At 46.3% G+C, this 20,258-nt stretch overlaps 1 protein-coding gene across 7 annotated transcripts in view; it reads right to left on the reverse strand.

Moving 5' to 3' along the window:
* PHC2 (polyhomeotic homolog 2) overlaps positions 1-20,258 on the reverse strand; it is a 1,003,431-nt gene that overhangs the window by 31,146 nt on the left and 952,027 nt on the right. For all 7 annotated transcript variants that reach the window (XM_069610853.1, XM_069610856.1, XM_069610854.1 and 4 more), the window contains 2 exons: positions 12,419-12,560; positions 3,626-3,908 (listed from right to left, as the gene is read on the reverse strand). In XM_069610853.1, the coding sequence (XP_069466954.1) occupies positions 3,626-3,908; positions 12,419-12,560 (425 nt within the window). The remainder of the gene's footprint in view (positions 1-3,625; positions 3,909-12,418; positions 12,561-20,258) is intronic.

The following is a 20,258-nucleotide window of genomic DNA, read 5'->3' on the forward strand; positions in this document are numbered from 1 at the left end:
AGCTCGGTCTCACCACTAGCTGGGTCTTCAGGAGTTGGTTCGTCCACCCACTCAGCCTCAGCTGGGGTCACTGGCGTGACCTGGGACTGTCCTCTGAGGAGGAGTGGGTGGGAGTCCTTGTTTTCAGAGCAGTTTTGGGTTTGAGATAATTTTTCTTAACAGGGACTATGGATTTCTCCTTGGTCTTTTTCTTCTTTCTTGAAGTGGAAGGTTGGCCTGCCTGCTGGTTTGAGATTCTGGATTTCTCCTTGATCTCAAACACAGAGTCTCTCAAGGTTGTCTCTCTGGCCAATCTTGTCAGCTCCTGTTTCTTTTTGCTGGGAGCCCTGGGGGGTACTAGGAACTTCTCCAAGAGTCTTAGTCATTACCCAACAGGACTCTTCCAGGTACTTCCGATTGCACACTAACAGGAATTCGTACAGTCATGTTATTGCACTGGATAATGGCTGGCAAAATGGAAACCATTTGGATAGGTCCTCCAGCAAGTTTAGTGGGACCTTTGGGTGCATTAGCTACATCCTCAGGTTTGAAGACACTTCATCAACCACTGTAATACTGGCCCCAGTGTCTCTGAAGGAAGGATTCTCCTGGCCATCTACAAGTACACTGTCCTTGTAAAATTCATTTGTGTTCTCAGATATGGAATTATTCACATCTATATTCTGTTGTTCCTACAGACCCAAGGACACTAAAGAAACACTAGCTTGAACTCCAATGGGTTCTTCAGCTAGTAGGTAAAAGTGTGCACTTGTCATTGGGGCTTCATCCTCAGGAATGAAGGGCAAGGAGATCGTGTGGACCCCTGAATGTTTACCCTTGCATCTGGGATCCCCTTTCACATGATCACCAGACCCACAAACCACACATTTACCAAAGCTTTTCTGAAATGGGGGTTTCTGGGAACCTCCCCCTGGCTTGGCCCCAGAGATTTCACTAGATCTGTATGGCTTCCCATGGTATTTGCCCTTATGGTTTTTGTGGACCCCTTTAGGTGGTAGAGGATTAGAATTGTCTTTACTATCTTTCTTGTCCTTTTTCTGAGTTGCCCCATAATCCTTATGAGTGTCCATGTTGGCTACCCATAAATCAGCAGCTTGAGCTAGCCTCTTGGGATCAAGTTCCTTGGAGTCAGCCAGAAGAGTAGGCTAACATTCTGCATCCCCCACCAGGATTTTCTGCTTGGGTGTGTGTTGCTGTACGAGTCCAGAGAGGTTCTGTAAGTTCATCACTGCACTGGATCTTCAGTTTGGGATGTCCGAGGTTGCCACCATCTGTTTTCTCAGTCCTGGGATGGTTTGCTGTCGTGCTACTGCTTTTTGTGGATCGCCCTGCTGCTGGGAGCAACCTTCTCAGGTGCTCCCTTCTTCCTAAAGTCCTCTTCACATGATCTTTTAATACTGGCTTGAAGGTAGATGCCCTAGTAAGAAGCTCTGTTCATCTCCTGTGTTGCTGGGATCATCATTGGTTCAGGATGCCAAGCCCTGGGAACTGGATCCTGAACACCACAATTGTCGAGAACAGCCGCAGCAGAGTACTAGCCCAATTTGGCCATATACAGGATTCAAAAAAGCTGGGGACACCCTCATAGTGCATAGTACAGAGTACAGATTGCTAGGGATCGTTTCAATAAGAGATGGCTACTCGCTATTCGTTCACTCTTCAAATAAAGCAAATTATTCCAAAAAATAAATTAGCAACTGGAAGCAAGGCGTGCACATAAGGTCGGGCATTCTGAAGCCAAGAAGCCATATATTTTGCTGCATTTAAAAGACTATATGTTCGATTGCGAGTCTCTAATTTTAGAGTAACCTCAGCAATAGAACTGAACTATGATGCAGTGAAAGGTTAAAACTGAAGGTCTGTGTGTGCAAATGCTCAAAATTATGCATTTATTTTGTATTCATGTAAAAACATTTAAAAGATATCCAGGCAAAAGTGTAGACCACGGGAGATATGTACCAATTTGCCTGGATTTACACATGATGAAACAAATTGAGCTGCAAATAGCAGAGGTGGAACATTTCATGCACATTTTTCTTGTACCAATTAATTACCTGAAACTTGTGAAACGTAAGTAATAGCAGTGTGTGTGTGTGTGTTTGTGCATGCCTATTTACGCCCCCCCCCGCCCTCACCCCAAAAAAACAACCCTTTTGTTTTCGGTCCTTTTGATTCAACCCTATTGTATTTCGATCCTTTGACCTATAACCTCGGGTACTTATGCTGCCTTCTCTGACATGTGCAGAAGATACATTTACAACTTTTACACAAGTTGGTAAGCTAAGAGCACAATTCAGTCAACACCCCACGTACTTGAGACAGACCAAAAGCCCCTCTTCTGTAGTGTAAGCTCTTAATGGGTGAGGCAGAACCTTTCCTGGCTCCAGGGGACTCCCTGTTGGGAACAGCTCACACACTGTACATATTCTAAGCCCTGACAGCCCTTCGCTAGGCTTGGAAGGCTAGCCCATAGAATCTGAACAAATAAGGCATGGCTGCCTTTGCCCTGCTCCCATCATTTGAGCTGTTGCACAAGTCAGGAATCAGACCACGTAATCTGCCAACTCACAGAAGCTTTTGTTGCAGCAAATTAGATTCAATGTATCAGGGGGAGGGGCAGGGGAAGAGAGAGGGATGGAGGTAGGTATTGGTAGGTGCAGGTTGAGCTAGTGAAATGGAACCTGTATGTAATAGGAGTACATGGTAACAGGCTGTTTTGCCTTTACTGCAAGTTATTCAGTATAGCAGAGCCCTCAACTGTATATAGTTACCCTGGGGGTTGATAGACTATTTATGAAACCCATAACAATAGGTAAATATGTACTCAGAGGCTGCGCTTATATGCGAAAGTTGAAATAGCTTGCTTATAAACTATAGGGAAACACCAACATATGCATGAGCATTTTTACTGCAGAGATGGGTTCTCTGACAAGGATCAGGGAGCAAAATAGCATCTCAACAGATGCGCAAGTCCAGATGATTCCTAATGAGTTGGAGACCACTTGCAGCATTTAACAAACTAATACATACCCAGGAGATGTAGTCGTGGTTATGTACAATTGAATGGAGACTTATGTACCTAATACCATGCATTTGTAAAAGGAAAATCCAGTACTGTGTGCCCAGGTAGCATGATGTCGTTATCTGGTCAGAATACAAAGAGCTCAAAGAGACCAAGGATGAGTTGGATGCTTGTGCTACAGTGCCAAAAGGTTTCGAGACATACAGTTGCCTATAGCATGAGCACGGTTACAACACAACCTACCGTATCCAGATTTTAACAAAAGGACCTTGAGCATGCTATAGAAAGTGGATTGGAGTTATGGTTACAGCTTTCCCCTCGCCCCAATCAGCTTATACTGCAAAAAAGAATGTGAATGAGTGGAAATTGGCGTTCTTACATAGTGCCATGAAAATGAATATTATGTCTATCCTGCACCAAGCCACAGACCCTCAAATGAGCTGTGATTATCATTGGCATGGGCCTTATTCGACCCACGCGAATTAACTATTTAGGTCAAGGTCACTGAGGACTCAAGTTTCATGTTCTACTGTGCTGTAGTAGCTCAATGGGTGGAAAAAAAAATCAGGTTCACTGAAATACTACCAGGATTAACCGGCGCACCTGGTAAAGAACGGATGAACTCGTACACATCCTCCACGTTCCACTTGATGGGGTCACTGGGCAGGAAATGGTGTCCTATTTCAACAAGGTCTCTCATGCGGATGCTTGGGAGCTCAATACTGCGATCGCCCTGTAGATGGTGGGAAGCAGACGAGCTGGCTGAAATTGGGGAGAGTGGCTCCTCGTAACTGGAGTTGTCCGAGCAGCGACTGGAGTCTTCCTGGCTGTGGTTCAATATGAGTGCAGCTGCCACAGAGCCCATGGATGTTAAAGCGCAGGGAGGCTGCAAGAAGAGAATACAGGTTAGAATGTAAAACTGTTACTCATCAGCATTTATCGACTCAGAAATGGAACAAGGGAGCCGTGCTCCTGGAAATCCTCCCCTGCAGTTTGGCATGTATCGTTTTATGAGTTTTTTTAAATTTTTTAAAAGGCTTCTTTCTGCAGTCCTTGCCATTTTCCTTAAATTGTGAGGGACGAAGCACTTGGCGATTTTTTGCAACTGAGTTTTTGCAATACTCTGTTAGGATTAAGAGAAGTGGATCATGCCTAATTAGCATGACTACATAGAGTAAAAGCCAACAAAAACAAGCTAAGCTGGTCTAATGGGTGGGAGCAAACCGATTGAAGTGAATACAATCAAGTTAAATTCCTTTGAATAAAAATGAAAGATTTACCAACAAGAAAAGCCCTGAGAGTAGAAATGGACTGTACCTTTTTACATAGAACCGTTATGCAAACACAGGGCTCGTTGTATAGAAAGACAATTCCAGGTGACTACCATTGAGCCCCACAGTGGCAATAAGGGGTGCCCGATTTGCCGAGAAACATATATGGCCCCATTTCGAGGAGTGGCTTCACCCTGGCACTGTGCTTGGGTAGGGTGACCACATTTTCGAAAATGAAAAAACGGGACAGGTTAGAAACATAAAAATAGGACTAGCACCAAGAACATTCAACCCACTCCCTCCCCCCTCCCCCCCCTGTGATGACCCCTTCCATGGCACCCCCTCCACATGGGCTCATGCATTAAAATAATTATTTCAAGCACGTCTCGTATATATATTAACTGCAGGGTTGTAAAATTATACGTCACTAGATCACTTTGAGGAGCTTTTGCTTTGATGGTTACATGCTTTGCTACACTTTTTTTTAACCAGTCTCAGTGCTGCAATCACTAAATGCATGTGGTTATGGACAAAAAGTTGGTGGTTCGAGGCTACCCTGGGGTTTCTAAAAAAAATGGTGTTGCTGAAAATGTCAGCTTGAATTGTTGGCATTGCAGCAGCGGCCACTCTCCTTTTCCCAAAACCGGGACATGCATTTTAAACTTTAAAAAACTCTCGGGCGAGAGCGGAGTGAGGCGAGAGTGTTTTGCCGTGTTGTCAAATAGAGTGTGTGCTGTATATACGCAGTCTAACTGCAGTTGCTGCTGCTTCGCTTAGGCAGAGGGCGTGCCTACAAAACCTCGACCTGGAGCCAGAGCGCAGTGAGGCGAGAGTGTTCTGCCATGTTTGGCGGGTTTCAGCGGGAGAGTGCACTTTGATCGGGAAGTCTGGAGCAACAACAAAGGGTGCTTCCCCTCTTACAGCTGATGAACGGACAAGTGGCTGGTTGCTTGTGGGCCGCTCACCGGGAGCAGCGTGTCCCGCGCAGCAGAATGGAGGACACGGGTGAGTCAACTAGTGATTGCTTACCTAAGGGCGAAGGGCGATTTGATAATTGTGTCAAGCAAAGACAGCAGCCCTGCCATATCGGGTATCAAAACTACTCAAGGGGGTGAGAACAGTGAGACGACTGAAGTAACTAACGATTCAATCAACATCAATGACATAAGCAAACCGCCTGAACTCCTAGAGCCACGCCGCTGCCAGCTTCCCACCCTCATCGACATAACAGTAGAAATAACGGCATCTACTGCTGCATTTGTAGATATGCAAAAGAAGGTGGTCGTTCAAATTGTGAGGGAATAAAATCCATGGGATCATTGCCAAACACAAACAAACCAGGCTGGTAAAGGACCCAACAAGAAAATGACGGTGCAGAGACCAGTAACTCCCCTCCCACAAATGAGGAGCTTATTGTTAAAAAACAATAAATCAAAACTGGTATGGAAACCGCTGACTTTGGGCTCCGATGAATCGTTAAAGAACCATAGATCCTTCTACTGAAGGAAGCCCAAAGCTAACAGCAGTACAGGCGCCACCAACAGTTAGCAAATGGAAGCAATCCCAGACTTGACGTCTATTACGAGGCCTTGCTGGAGAGTTCTAAACTGGTGAAAGCTTCCATTTCTCAATCACTTGAGGGGTCATTGACTCGTCAGCAATGCCTTCGGGATCAGAGAGTATTGAATGTGAACGAGAGGGGCCGAGCAGAGGACAAGGTTGGATCCCTTACTTTGTGTTCATATAGCATCTGAATTGGGGCCACTTAGAGATCCAACAATAGAGGTGACTAAACAAATGCATCTAGCTGGAGGAAGAATGAACCGGCTATCACCGACAAATATGGTAGCCATCCCAGTCGGTCAACAAATTGAGAAAGGCTGATACGCCAATTCCGGTTACACCAACTAATCAGCACAAGGCTGACTTACTAGCTTGGTTCGTGAAGAAAAGTAACAAAAGAGCAAGAACCTCACCAGACAATCAAGTAGAGTGGGACTGTAGCAAGAGTTTTAATCAGAGCCCTGGCTGCCCCTCCAAGTGTACCTCCAGAGCCCAGCCTTGGCTAGAACCCTTGCCCCTTTCACTAAATTATACAAAACTTTAAATGATCAACTCAAAGACCACCCTACGGTGTTGGCAATGGTTCACACCAAGATGCTGTTTCTAGAGGGCTTTGTGGTAGCCATTCAAGACTGCCTAGACAAAAACTCTGCACAGACCACCAACATCCTCCGAAGTATCCTACAGCCAATCATCCAGGACAAAAAACAACAGAAGAGCCCGGAGAAAGCTAGTGGCCTCCTTAACCCAAACAGAGGTTACGGTTTTATCCGAGTTCACAAGGACGCAGGTCCTAAAGGGGTGCTCGTGGTTGCGGATCTACAGGCGGCTGTGTTAGGTCCAAAAAAAAAAAAGCCTATTACCAGAGAACCTAATTATGACATGGTGGAAGCGGGAGTACTCCTCCAAAACTCCTTTGAAGAACTGCTTGAAGAACTGCTGAACCTGACAACTTACTCAATCTCGGATTCGGGCTACCCTGAGGTAACAAAGTTGGTCCCCAATTTGGTCCCAGAAGACGCTAGTGTAGGGAGCGGATGTTCTCCCAAACCAGCGTGAGCAGCCAAGGTTCCCACAAAACAGAGGAGTCAACCTTGCTGGTGAAATAGAGGACCCTGGATAGGAGCACTGAAAATGTGGTGCCCCAGGAATCTTTAGACTTCCCTGTGTTCAAGAAACATGGAGCGAGACCTGACCCTGCAAAGATTAATTCCCTACCGATAGGCTGGGGCAGAGCAACTGACAAGAAAGTGCAGTTTGTGGTGTCAATACTGCAGAAGAAAGAATGGGACCTTGTGGAGCTTTCACAAGTGGGCCCTTTTGAGGCCCAGATGCGAGAAACCCGTGGGTATATCTCTAGTAAGTCCCAGCCAGATCTATTCACTTGGGCAAGAGTGTAGGGCAGACACCCGGAGAGGGGCTAGCCGTCCCCAGAGACATGGATTGAGTGAGGGGGCCATCTACAGAGAAAAAGGTGCTGTTCAGTCGGCACAATTTACCCCCGGAACAAAAACAATTCTAACTGACCTACCCTCTGCCATTTGGAAGATCGGCAAAAAGGGCATGAAGCCCAACCTCCTTAACAGAAAGGAGGTCAGGTAAGAGCGGGAGAATGCCCCCAAAAAGGGGCATAGTAGGACATTCCCTTCTCCCCCGCCTGTCGCTCCAATTAGATACAACTGGAGTGGACATGGCGCTTCAATGACGGCCTGATTCTAAATAGAGAAAACTTATTAAGGTTATCACATCACATTCCAAAGTTCCAGGCACTATCATCAAAGGATATAAAAAAAAATATTGAATTCTTGGATGAAAAGCGGTTGGACAGGGTGGCAATTGACCTCTTATCCTACTTGGTTAAGCAGGTCCTATTGACGGAGGTTCCCTTCCCTATTACAACTGGGTTTTGATTTAACAGCATTATCGAACCTCAAGACTTTATTGACCCTGAACCCTCGCCATCTATTAATGATGAGCCCAGACAATACGTTGTAACATCGGAGCAGCGATCTTCCTCGAGCAGAAGAGTGGTGGCTAACTTGAGGCCTATGCCCCTGCAGGACAATCAAAACTGGGATTAGTTGTTGAAAACTGAACTGTGGCTCCCAAAGAGCATAACTACCTCGACTTCACGATCAGAAACCTCTCATTGTAGGGTCCTGGAACAAAAGAGGTAATTCCCACTTGTTCGGCAGAGGGGACCTTAAGTTCCATTCCTATGATCTGATCTGCTTACAAGAGACCTGGCTAAACAAGACAACAGTAATGGACGGGCTTTACGATATACCTGAATGTTGCCCTGAAGGGCTTGAAGGGAAGGCCAATGTCAGGGCTACTGACTGCCGTTAAAAACTGCAGAGGACTGTCAGTGTGTGAAATTATCAATCCTACCCCATATATTCAAATGTTGGTATTTGAGGTGGAAGGGAGGTGTTTGGGTGGTCACAGATGGTTACTGCTGTTTAACCTATATTGGTTCACAAATGCTGACGGGTTTAAATCCACCATTGGTGAGAGATCTGGTGGCTAGAGCATTTGAAAAGTAGGTGGATCCAGCTATAATTATTTGCAGTGATCTAAATATACACTGTTTCAAGAGGCTAAAGGAAGTATTCACCACGACCAAGGTGGCATCTTCTCTTGCCGAAAGACGAGGCCAGGTTTGGTCCAAAGAACTGATTAGAAGGAACATCCACATGCTGAATGGGCACCTTCGGGGGGACATAACAGCTAAAACTTTTTGCAAAAGGGAAGTGGTAGAAACAGATTGTTAAATCTTCATTTCTAGCTTCATTCATGTACAAACAGATTCCCAAAATATGTGTCTAACCACTCCGTAGATCATGACCCCAGCCACCTGGATTATACTAGGCACCTGATACATTTTGTGCCGAAAACCAAAAAGGGTTGTAGCCAAAAAACCACCCATTTGCTGGTCTATGACCAGGAGGTAAAGATAGCAAAGGACATTTTTTATCTGATATAAAGGAACTCAAAAAAAGGTGGTGAGGACAAGGGAGACCCTATCTAAAAAGCGAAAACTTCACTGCTGCAACATGATGTCGAACTGATGCCTAGTAAAAGGGAAGGGAAGAAGACTGGTGAAATGTGGGAGCTTATAAACTCCACGTTTTGAGACAAGACAGTGCAAACCATCAACGCAGTTTCAGCAAAAGCATGGGTAGATCATTTTTCAAATGTATTCTCTGCAGTGGATGTGGGAGACAGCGGCAACAAAGCCTGTTATGGGGGAAACTGACTTTTTCAATCGAGCTCGAAGACATTGTGTAAATAATAAAAAAGGCCAGCAATTCTCATGTGCCTGGTCCCGATGTCATCACAAACGTGATGCTAAAAGAGCAACCGGTGTAATGGGCACAGTTTCTGTGTAAGCTGTTCAAGTGCATAGGAAACACAGGGATGGAGGACCTCGGTGGTGGTACGTATATTTAAAAAAGATGATAGGTCCGACCCGGGAAATTATAGGCCGATATTTCCTATTACGTGACAGCTATCTATGCAGCCATAGTGCTGAGAGAGCTAATAAAGTGGTCTAATAACTCGGGAAATTGGGACCCCCTACAGTCAGGTTAAATGTGTTTTGGATTAACATTTTGAAAATGTATGTTATCAGAAATAAAATAACTATTTAGCATTTGAAGACTTGGCCCAAGCTTTCGATACGGTGGACAGGCAAAAACTATGGCAGAAATTAAAAGCTGGGGGATGCCCGACTGACATCTTGGAGGCAATCAACTGCCTATACACTGACATATCTTTTAGGGTGAGACTGGATCTGGGTGGGTCTCTCTCAGACACTATTGTAACTGATAGGGATTAAAGCAAGGATGCCATTTCTCTTTTCATTTTTTTTTTATCTCCTATGTGGGCAAAACTTTAAAAAAGAGGCCGTAGCTTCCCGCCAAACAGACGGCAACTGTTTGGATAGGCTGCTATACGCTGACGACTTGGTCTTAATAGACCAAACTCCAGTGGGTCTTTAAACACAGCTAAATGCCTTGCAGAGGTACATAACAGAAAATGGGCTAATAATAAACACATCTAAAACTAGAGTGCTTACTTTAGAAACAACCGTTTGGGAAGATAAACTCTAAACAGCAATGGTACTTGGGAAAGGACACTTTGCTGAAAACAAATTCTTTTGTTTACCTGGGGATGCACTTGGGAGCGAACATAAAGGATGCCCCAAGAGAGAAGGTCTTGCGTTTTTAAGGCAAGACATTTTGCATCCGAGGGCAGAATCATCCTGAAGAGATATGGAAAATGTTCTTTGATCCCAGTAATATCTTTTTATCGGCTGACTGTGATCCTGATTCTTCCTAACGGCCCAGAAGCTTTTTTTGCGCTCCCCACCGGGGTGTGGGCAACCTTAGAGGGTTTATTTTGCAGGAGAGTTATCGCTCCGGAACTGTGTACCAATTCAGGTGATAAGAGCAGAGCTGGGGATAATATCAATGTATGCCATGGTAATATGAACATCCTAAATGCTGTAAAGTGTCTGACTAGGTGAGGGGTTCTGACCAAACGCTAAATTAATGGAGGTTCATTTGCAAAGAGATTTTAAACTACTCAAACGTTTTCTAAGAGACATTGGGGAAAACCCTGTCTCTGTTAAGAACAAACTATGGTCTAAGGACTGAATCAAATGTCAAGATCAATGGTAGTCTTTTAGATTCTTCAGTCAACAGAAACCCTGATACTCGAAGATATAACTGTTTGCCACAGTAGTTAGTGAAATTTCCTGACACCAAATACTATATGAAACACATGAAATTTAGATGAAACCTCTACCCCACTAAAGAGATTCTTAAAGCACGCAGCAGAGAAAATAATCTAGGTCTGTCGTGCAGGTTGTGTAATGTGGAGATCGAGAACCTAAAGCACCTGGTTTTTTTCTGTAAATCACTGACTGCCCTGAGAACAAGGTTTCTGGCTTCATTTATCAGCCACAGGAGCCTGAGACGTGCGGAGAAATGATGGACAGCATTAACCCAGGGAGAAAGTTGAACTTTAATATTAGCATTGTGGTATACCTAGGGCATTAATTGTTTTTATGTGGAGTTTTAATGAAGAGGAAGCAGATGAGATGTTGCAAAGCGGGGCAGTGTTTCTATCATAATGGAGATGAATTGTAATTATTGTCAATGCCCTTCCTTTTCCTTTTCTTTTATTTATCCCTTTTTCACTTTTAATGAGTTCTATTTCTCTTCTATCATTATCCTTAACCATAATTTGGTTTTTTATTTTATCTTTTGCGTTTTTGGTCATGTGGATTGTATCTATAGTGACGAACTGATTTTGTACATGTAATGATTGGTAAAAGGTTTAAATTGTTAACCAAATGCCAAATAATACAAAAAGAAAAAAGAAATGAAAACTCGGGGACGGGGGTCCTAATTCCAGGACAGTCTGGGCAAATCCAGGACGTCTGGTCACCCTATGCTTTGGGTATCATGAATGGCACTGAATCTTTCAGGGCTGCTGACAGCCAGGGTTAGGCTGACTGGAAGTAAAACCAGGAGGTACCCTGACCAGCAGGTGAAGCAGAAAAAAAGTCAGTCCTGTTCTGGCTACTCAACATCGCAGTCCCCAGAAAAACTCTGCAGACTATACAGAGTTTGGTGGCACTTCTCAGACAGACAACTAGCTAAAAGAAGACACCAAAGAAAACTGAATTCACCTCCCTAAGAAAGTAATCCTAGTCCAGGAGAACAATGCCTCTTAAAAACACTTCTGGGCTTTTAAAATAGGATGGGAACAATATTTGTGGGAAAGCAAGATTACCAAGCACATTTCTGCATTTTAGCGGTTAAGCCACTGATGCACAACAAACGGCCTGTAAGCGGAATGTGGCCCTCCAGGACATTACTTATGGCCCTCCAAGTCACCCGAGTGTAATGATGAAGTGTTGCCTGCCTAAAGTCCATTTTTGTTTTTGCATCCTGCTATCCCGCAGCTTTACTTCTTTTTAAATCATGATTTGAGTCCCATAATACAAATACAATTCGCCCACCGACACCCCTCATGCCCCACTCATCCCAATACAGCCCGGCCCACTGTATCAGAATGTGTGGTACGTTCGGCCATCAAATCAGCTGTGCACCCTGGTTTACGGCATATCACATCAAAACCCTGAATTATTTTACTTGTTGCCCCATGTACATGAAAAATGGACTGCGAGGCGCCAATGTTAAGCAGCTGACACTTACAGGTCTGAGACAGGGCTTCTAAGGATGATTTGATTAAGGTTTGAGTTGAATCAGCCTTTGCCATTTTGGGTGGGAGAACATGTCTGAGAAATCATCAGCAAAGTGCCAGCAGCATAAACATCAATACACCTAGTTTTGTATCTCAAGAGGTTACCAGAAAAATCCCGTTTGAAGTGGGAATACAGGTAGGATTTTATAAAATGTCACAACTGGTTTTTCCCTTTCAATCCTTTGTTTTAAGAGAGAAAACTTTAAATGACCAAACAAAGAAAGTAGCACTCAAATACAAACGTGAAGCGGTGTGTACCGCCATTCCCAGCTCTGAACTCTACCTGTTTATTGGTGTCTTTGTTGTGGTTTTGCAGACTGCCTTTCCGTGATCGCCTACGGTCGTGTTTGGTGCCAGCTGTCTTCTGCAGTTTACTACGGTCGGGATGGAAGAGACCAACCCTCTTTGTACAGCCTACATTATACCTGTATGAGGGGAAAGTAAAATATATAGATTAATTACTTATGCATCGGAAAACTGGGAACTTTCTGAACAGAGAATCGAAGGCCTACTTTATGAAATAGAAGGCAACTTTAGTCTTCTAGTGAGATGCGACTCAGATCCCTTAAGTCATTAACATCATCATCCCTCTAAAAGCATTGGCAAGGCCAACAGTCTGGGCTTTTGTGCAAGAATGGGGAAAGACACTTGCCAGGCACAGCCATAGTGGTATTAACTGGCCATTGATGGTAGCAGGTGCAAGTACTTGGGCATCTAACAGCAGTGCCTGACAAATGCCTAATACTTTTACACAAGCCAGAACTGTTGACTTTTCCAATGCTGGTCTTTAACAGGACTTCAGTGAAGGACACGCAGAGTGCTTATAAATCGAGTGGATGAAGGCAGACCTGGCTAAGACATTTTTATTACACCAGTACAAGATTACAACTCCAAAGAAGTCATTAACTCTCAGAAGACTGCTTTGAAAAAACACTGGCAGGCACTTGTGAGTGCAAATTTGATGGTAAGGCTTGATTAAAGCGAGCTCAAAGAGTTCCAATGAGTTGGTGTTTTGGGCAGGAACTGGATGGTTTGCACAGGATGTTTACATGTAATACAATGCTACATATATGAGCTGTATAACATCTGCCATTTTGATATCATTTTGGCACTAAACTATACCTCCAAATTTGACCGTGTGGGGTGGTGGGCAATTCTTTTTTCTGTCCAGGTACTCTATCCCCTTGAGGGCCGACACTTAAAAGGTTCAGAGAGGAAAGGAGCCTTGATCATGCCTGTGGCATGCAGTGTTTGAACAACTGCGGGAAGTAAGCATTCTTGTTGGATGGTCTTTCCACAAATGTCAGAGGCATCACAGAAAATGTGGTCAAGGAGTGCAGCAGAGTATAGTTCCAAAAGCAGACATGTCGAATTGAACCATCTCTCTTCTATTAGTTTGGTACAAAAGCAGGTACTTTCGTAAACAGTGACAGACTTGTGATATTACACTTGAAAAGGTGAGGCTCCTTAAACAAGAATCCCTGTTGACAGGTGTCACACCAACTGTTAGAAATATATTCCTAACCTCCTCTGGTGAGGGGTTAGGGTGACCAACTTGTAGTGTTACCATGTGCTTTCCTTGAGGTATTCCTGACTCTCTCCCTTTCCATTCTACCCTCTTGTCCGACACACTCTGCCAGACACACTGTGAAGGGGATGTCTGAGGAGATAACATCTGCAAACCCTCTCTCCTGGGCTGACCATTTTCTGCTATCCTCCCACCTGAAGCTTCCTGTCCCCAGGCAAAGAGCATGCCAGCACTGTCGCCTTCCTACTTGGCCATTCGGGCCATGAAGCGAGACTCGGTGGCCGCATTTGCCGCCACTTTCTCTGCTGCTCCTACTCCTGCGGCAGATTCCATTCGGATACAGCCCTCTCCAAGCTGCATCTTTTCATCTCCAACACTCTGGACATCCTTGCCCCCGTCATGTGGATCGATCTTAAGCCGACCTCCAAGTGCAGCTCTTGGTATGACTCAGACCTTGCCACCCAGAAACTAAGTGCAGGGTATCCGAGCGGAAGTGGAGGGCATTGGGTGCATCCTCTGACAAACTGGCCTGCCGCCTGCTCCAGAGGCAATACAGACCGCCTTCTCCAAGAAGAGGGTCCATATTCAAACCTGCGTCTCTGTGGCCTCTAACCACACAGCCAAACTCTTTGAAATCTGCAAAGAGCTGGCCAATCCTACTTCAGTCTCCACCTCTCCTTTTCCTTCGCAGGCCCTCTGCTCGGCTCCTCATTCCACCACTGAAAGCTAGGACATCCTGTCCTCGCTTTCCTCTTCCTCTCCACTCACTCAGGCCTCCTTTGGCATCCTCTCCTTCTTTCCTCCCTCTCTCCAATAAAACAGGATGATGTTTCAAGACAAGTCCGATCTATGAAAGTGTCTTACAAACAGGTGCGCCCCTGTTCTTCCAGAATTATCAAGGACCACACTGCTTCCCTTGCTCCAGCGCTGGCTGATTTCTGTAACCATTCTTTTGCCACTAGATTTTTCCCCTTTCTACTCAAGCACTCCCTGGTGCACCCCATTCCAAAAAAGCCGTCTGCATATCCTTCCTGCCCAGCAAACCATTGCCTGATCTCCATCAGTCCTTTCCAGTGCAAACTCCTGGAAAAGCTGGCAATCGCCCAGCTACCCCTCCACAATGAATCGGTTGATTGTCTCCATAACCATCAGTCTGGCTTCAGAGTCGCCAGAGGCACGGAAACTGCTCTTCCGAACACCCGTGAAGATCTGCTACCTAACCTTGACTCCAGCTATCCTGCTGTCCTCATCCTCCTTGACCTTCCCTCTGCCTTTGATACAGTCAATCACACCATCCTGATTAATTGACTTCGCAAGAACCTGAGCATCACGGATCAGCTCTGGCATGGCTGACCTTCGTCTTGGACTGACCCTCCCAGGTCTAACTTGCGTCCTCTCTCTCCACCACCTTGTTCTCCACTTATGGTGCCCCGAGGGCTCTATCCTATCACCCTGGCACTTCAAAGTCTACTTGCCTCCCCTGATCACCACCTTCTCTTCTCTACAGTGTTCTGTGGATGACAGAGCTCTCTTTCAGGCTTCCTTCAGCCTCCTCTCCTTCCTTACTCATTCCCGACTGTATGGTGTACCTTCAACGATCTCTGCCTCAACGCAACTAAGATGGAGATTCTTCTCATTTGGACCCCTGCTCCCGCTTTCCCTCTTGCACACTCGCTGCCCGCCTGAGGCCCTCTGCCCTCACCCTCCTCGAAGGCTAAAAATCTTGGGGTCATCTTCGACGCTTTCCTTCTCTCCTCACATCATGTACCTTGCCAGGAAGGCCCACTTTCAGCTGCACCACCTCAGAGGTATTGTACCTTTTCTCACATTCCCACAGAAGCTCAGTGTCTCCAGAGCTCTGGTTCTCGCCAGGCTGGCTTACTGCAACAGCCTCTTTCTCAATCTGCCAAGCTCTACTCTTCGCCCCCTTCAACTAATCCAGAACAGGACTGAGAGACTTATCCCTGGCCTCAAGCCCAGGGACTGCATCTCTCCAGCCCTGAAATCCCTGCATTGGGTCCTGGTGGCTGCAAGGATCAAGTACGTTCAAGACCCTTTGCATCATCCACAATGCTTTCTGGGGCCAGGGCCAACACTATATCCAACTCCATCTGCCTAAATACCTTCCTCCTGGAACCCTACGCTCAGCTACCTCGAACGCCAAGGGTCAGACTTCTCCAATCATTAAGTGGGGGGAGATCTATTTCCTCTGCAGGTGCCTCACTCTGGAACGGCCTCCCTGCCCCTCTCAAACTTGAGCTGGACCACCTGAAGTTCCAGAAGCTGCTCGCTACCTCCCTTTTCTCTTCTGCCTTCTCTCCCTCTTCCTTGCTAACCTTCCTGCCTGCCAGCCCTGACTGGTTGCCGGGTACCCTCAGTCTTACAAGGGTACCATGCCCCTCCATGACCATTCTTCCTGTACTGCCTCTAGGCCTACCGCACACTTAGGGGCTGTAACTGCAACTCCTACTGCCCCATGCCTCCATGCATTTACCCAGAGCCTTGCTGGCCTGATTGCACTGCTCAGAGACCTAGTGCCATGACTGCACTTTCTCCTACCCTCTGCCCTGAACGTCCCTCTCTCACTTTCCCCTTTTTTTCTCGCACTTGCAAGATCCGAATGACACAAGGCTTAGTAGGATAGTTTGTCCCGTCTTCCCACTGTCCCCCGCCTCCTCCTTGTCTTGTGGCACCTAGAAGCACTAGTGTACTGGCGTGTTATCAATATATCATATCTGACTCCCAGAGCAGTCAAGTTTGGCTCTCGGGAGGGAAGCGGGTTATTGGTAAAATACGGCTTATACACACAACATCACTCAATACAGGAAGGTCTGACACTATATTACTGAACTCATACTCTTCATATAAAATGTGCATAAAATTATATTTTAAAATGATAAAAGGACATATTTTGCCTATGGCGGGCTTCAGTCCTGAAGTCCGCTGATAGGGAGAATTCTCAGAAATGTGCTAATTCCTCTCTAACTTAGAGAGCCCCAGCTCTTTTTGCTGGATTTTAGGACTTTTAATTTCTAAGCTGTAGAGAGTGAGACCTTTGCTGCTGCTGGAACCGAAGTGCCAGGGAGAGGAACACCAAACCGAGTGCATCAAGTCGGACCCGTCTTTCAGGAAGATCCCCAGACTCCCTTAAAGCAGGAATGACCAAGCCTGAGCCACCTCAACAGAGTGATGGACCCCATATGCAAGGAAAGTCCAAAGTGGTATCCGTGAGACCACAGTAGTGCTATTGGCTGTAGACGCAAGGAGCTGAAACCGCAAAGTGCCTCTGAATTGAAGTTTGCCCATTGCTACCAGCAACATTCCTTTCGTAGTGCAGGAGTCCCCAGGCGGCCTCCCTCTTGTCCCCACAACTGAAGCCCATGAACAACAGGATCTGCAGACCTACACAGGAACAGAAGCCAGCTGGAACCAGTTTTCTTCAAATCAAAAATACTGTAAAACTAAGTTGACTTACCTCTTGTTGTGTAGCCTTGCTAGCTCTTAGTTGAGACTTGTCTTGGTTGCCCTTGCAGAGTTGCTTGCAGCCTTGCCCCTCACAAGTCTCCCAGCTTGTGGCCCTACAGTGATGTCGTTTTCTGCAAAGACTTCTAAAACAGTGTTCAAGACTTTGTTACCTACCTGCAAGAAGTGCTTCAGCTCACCTTGACTTCTGCTCAACTAACATTGGCTGTCCTGGCTCCCTGAAAGACTTCTTACCTCCGACTTTGTGCTTTGACTATTCCCCAGGGAAGGGGAAGGTGTGTTACCCAATACCAAGAGCTAAGTCTTGTAAAGTCTCACACCAGTTGGACTCTTCAAATTGTTACCTAACAGTCATAAGACATGCATTACTCACAGTAATAGCATTTCTGATGATTGTATCTGCTTAGATTCACATGCTGTGCATATGGTCCAACATCCAGTGGTAACCGCAGATTATTGCATCTTGTCTTTCGAGGATCGAAAGGGGACGTCGGCATAGACGTGTCTGTAACACTATCCCTAACGTGACGTGTAGTGTACCCAAAATCCCTCACGCGCCGAGATCCCTCCAATTGTATTTTTTCTGCCATGAGGGCGCCCAAGGCTAACGTGAGTACATAAAAGAGAGAAAGTAGTAAGACGTCTATGTTCCTTCCACCAGAGCGGGGAAGAAGGGTAGCCGCATGTGAATCTAATAGATACAATAATCGGAACTGCTATACATGTCTTATGATGCTTGTTAATTTGCTTAGAATCACATGCTGTGCATAGACTAGCGAGCAGACCCGGAGTTGGAGGTATGTTTCTACTATCTGTTTCTAGTAAGGAGGTAGTTGTGATTCTTTGGCCAAAAGCCATGTTTTAGTGTTCCTTCTGAATGAATAGTAGTTATGTTCTGTTCTTAGTGGTAGAAGTAAGGTGTTCCATAATTTGGCTGCTAAAATGGGGAAACTACTACCTCCGGATTTTAGATCCAAATCTGCCTGCATCTACTATCCGCCCTATGCAACTCATCCAAAAAAGGACTGCAAGACTTGTCCTTGGCCTCAAGCCCAGGGATCGTATCTCTCCAGGACTGAAATCTCTGCACTGGCTCCCAGTGGCAGAAAAGGATTAAGTTCTCAAGACCCTCTGCATTGTCCACAACGCCTTCTGGGGCCTATGACCTCCATACCTTCAACTCTTTTCCTAAATATCTTCCTTCTCGAGCTCTACGCTCATCCGCCTCCAACTCCCTCATGGTTAGTTGCTTCTCCAAGCAGCGAGTTGGTGGTAGATCACTTTCTTCTGCTGGGGCCTCCCTCTAGAACAGCCTCCCTGCCTCTCTGAAACTTGAGGAGAACCACCTCTGGTTTCCAGAAGCACCTCAAGACCTTCCTCTTTGCTTCTGCTTTCTCTCCTCCTCTCCCCAGCTCATCTCCTGGCTGAAACCGAAACTGCACTGGTTACCTGGCTACCCTCTGATCTCAGGCCCAGGCCCCGCAACCCTCCGCCCGCCAGTTGCGCATCTGCACTGCCTCTCTGGCAACCCTGCACTCGGGGACTGTTTACTGTATCCCTAAAGCCCCTACTAGCACTTGACACCTGATGTCTGCACGTGCCACCTCCTGGCCGCACTTTTATTATTATTTATTTTTGTCTTTATTTATTTTTACTGCTATCCTATGTACGTCACTTCCCCCTCCTCTTTCCCCTCGCACTTTCCCCTTCCCCCGTTCCCTGTACTAGCGCAATCTCAATGTCACCTGGCCTAGTAGGATTGCTGTCTTTGGCTTCCCGCCGTTTACCCTCCCTTGCCTCGTCGTGCCTTGAAGCACTTGTGTATAGGTGTGTTATAAAAATGCCATTTCATATATTTTAGTCCACATATTTGGTAGCAGGTCCGTTCCAATACACCTCTTCATGTCTTCTTGGTTTTTTTCCTGACCCCACCCTTGGGGTTCGGGTCTTACAATCCCAGGTGTCTCCACTTGGTGATCATTCAAGATGGCCCCTCTGGTCTCTCCTTGTAGCATCCCTAAGGCTCTTAGTCCGTCCTCTACCTGGGTCACTGTTTGTTCCTCATTACCCATGCGGAATTGCAGCCTCGTTGGATAGAGCCACCTGCATCTCATTTTCCTCTAGTTCAGTTCCTCTGTAAGTGGCTTGAATGATCGCCTCCTTGCCAACGTGGTTTGGGATTGGTCGTCGTACAGTTGGACTTCACAGTTCCGAAAGTAGATCTTACCCTTCTTTCTCGCTGCTCCTACAAGTTGCACTTTGTCCTTGTAATTGTGCATTTTCACCAGACTGTCTCAGCGTCTTGCCCCTGGCTCCATTCGCTCTTTCTGTCCCCATGGTCTGGGCTTGATCTGTTTCCACAAGGCTTTCAAACAGTTCTCGGACGCAGGCTTAGAAGTCTGGGCCTTCCACTGCCTTGATTCGAAAATGTTCTCTTCGCTACCTGTTTTCTAAGTCTTCACATTTCTCTTCTAGGGCCTTTATTCTCTTCTCTACGCCCTGCGTCTGTTGAGCCCACTCCTGACCTCTAGTATCCAGCTTCGCCAAGTGTTCCTCCATTTCCATCACCTTCTCCCCTAGAGAGTCTATGGGGGTCATTAGAAGTGAGGCGGTAAGGGGTTAACGGCACTGGTAAAGGTGCCGGATCCGTCAACCCCTTACTGCCTCATTACGAGTCTGCTCGCGGGAACCCGCTAAGGATGCCTGTTTTTACCAGGCGCCCTTAGCGGGTCCCGCGAGCAGAGCAGGGTGCTAACGGGCCCTTTGTTAGCACCCTCCCCATTCCCATTGAGCCCTATGGGGGCTCGAATGGGAATGGGGAAGGGTTCCTCGAATGAGGAATTACCGGACCTTCCAAGGTCGGAATGGGCCGGTAATTCCTCATTCGAGGAACCCCGACCCGGTAAGGGGGGGTAGCCATGCCTCCTACCTTGTAATTACCCCCTATGTCCTTTCTATTACTTGCGATGGCTTGAGACAGTTCTTCGCTTATACTTGCTCCTTCTCTCTTTACTGTCTCCGTGAGCTTCTGCTTGAATTGGGCCAGCGCCACTAGCAGGTCTTCCTTCGTAAAAGCCATTCCCCTGTCTGTGCTGGCCGTCAAGTTTTCGAA

Source organism: Ambystoma mexicanum, chromosome 8 (assembly GCF_040938575.1).
Source record: "Ambystoma mexicanum isolate Mex_15411 chromosome 8, UKY_AmexF1_1, whole genome shotgun sequence".
Classification (NCBI taxonomy): domain Eukaryota; kingdom Metazoa; phylum Chordata; class Amphibia; order Caudata; family Ambystomatidae; genus Ambystoma; species Ambystoma mexicanum.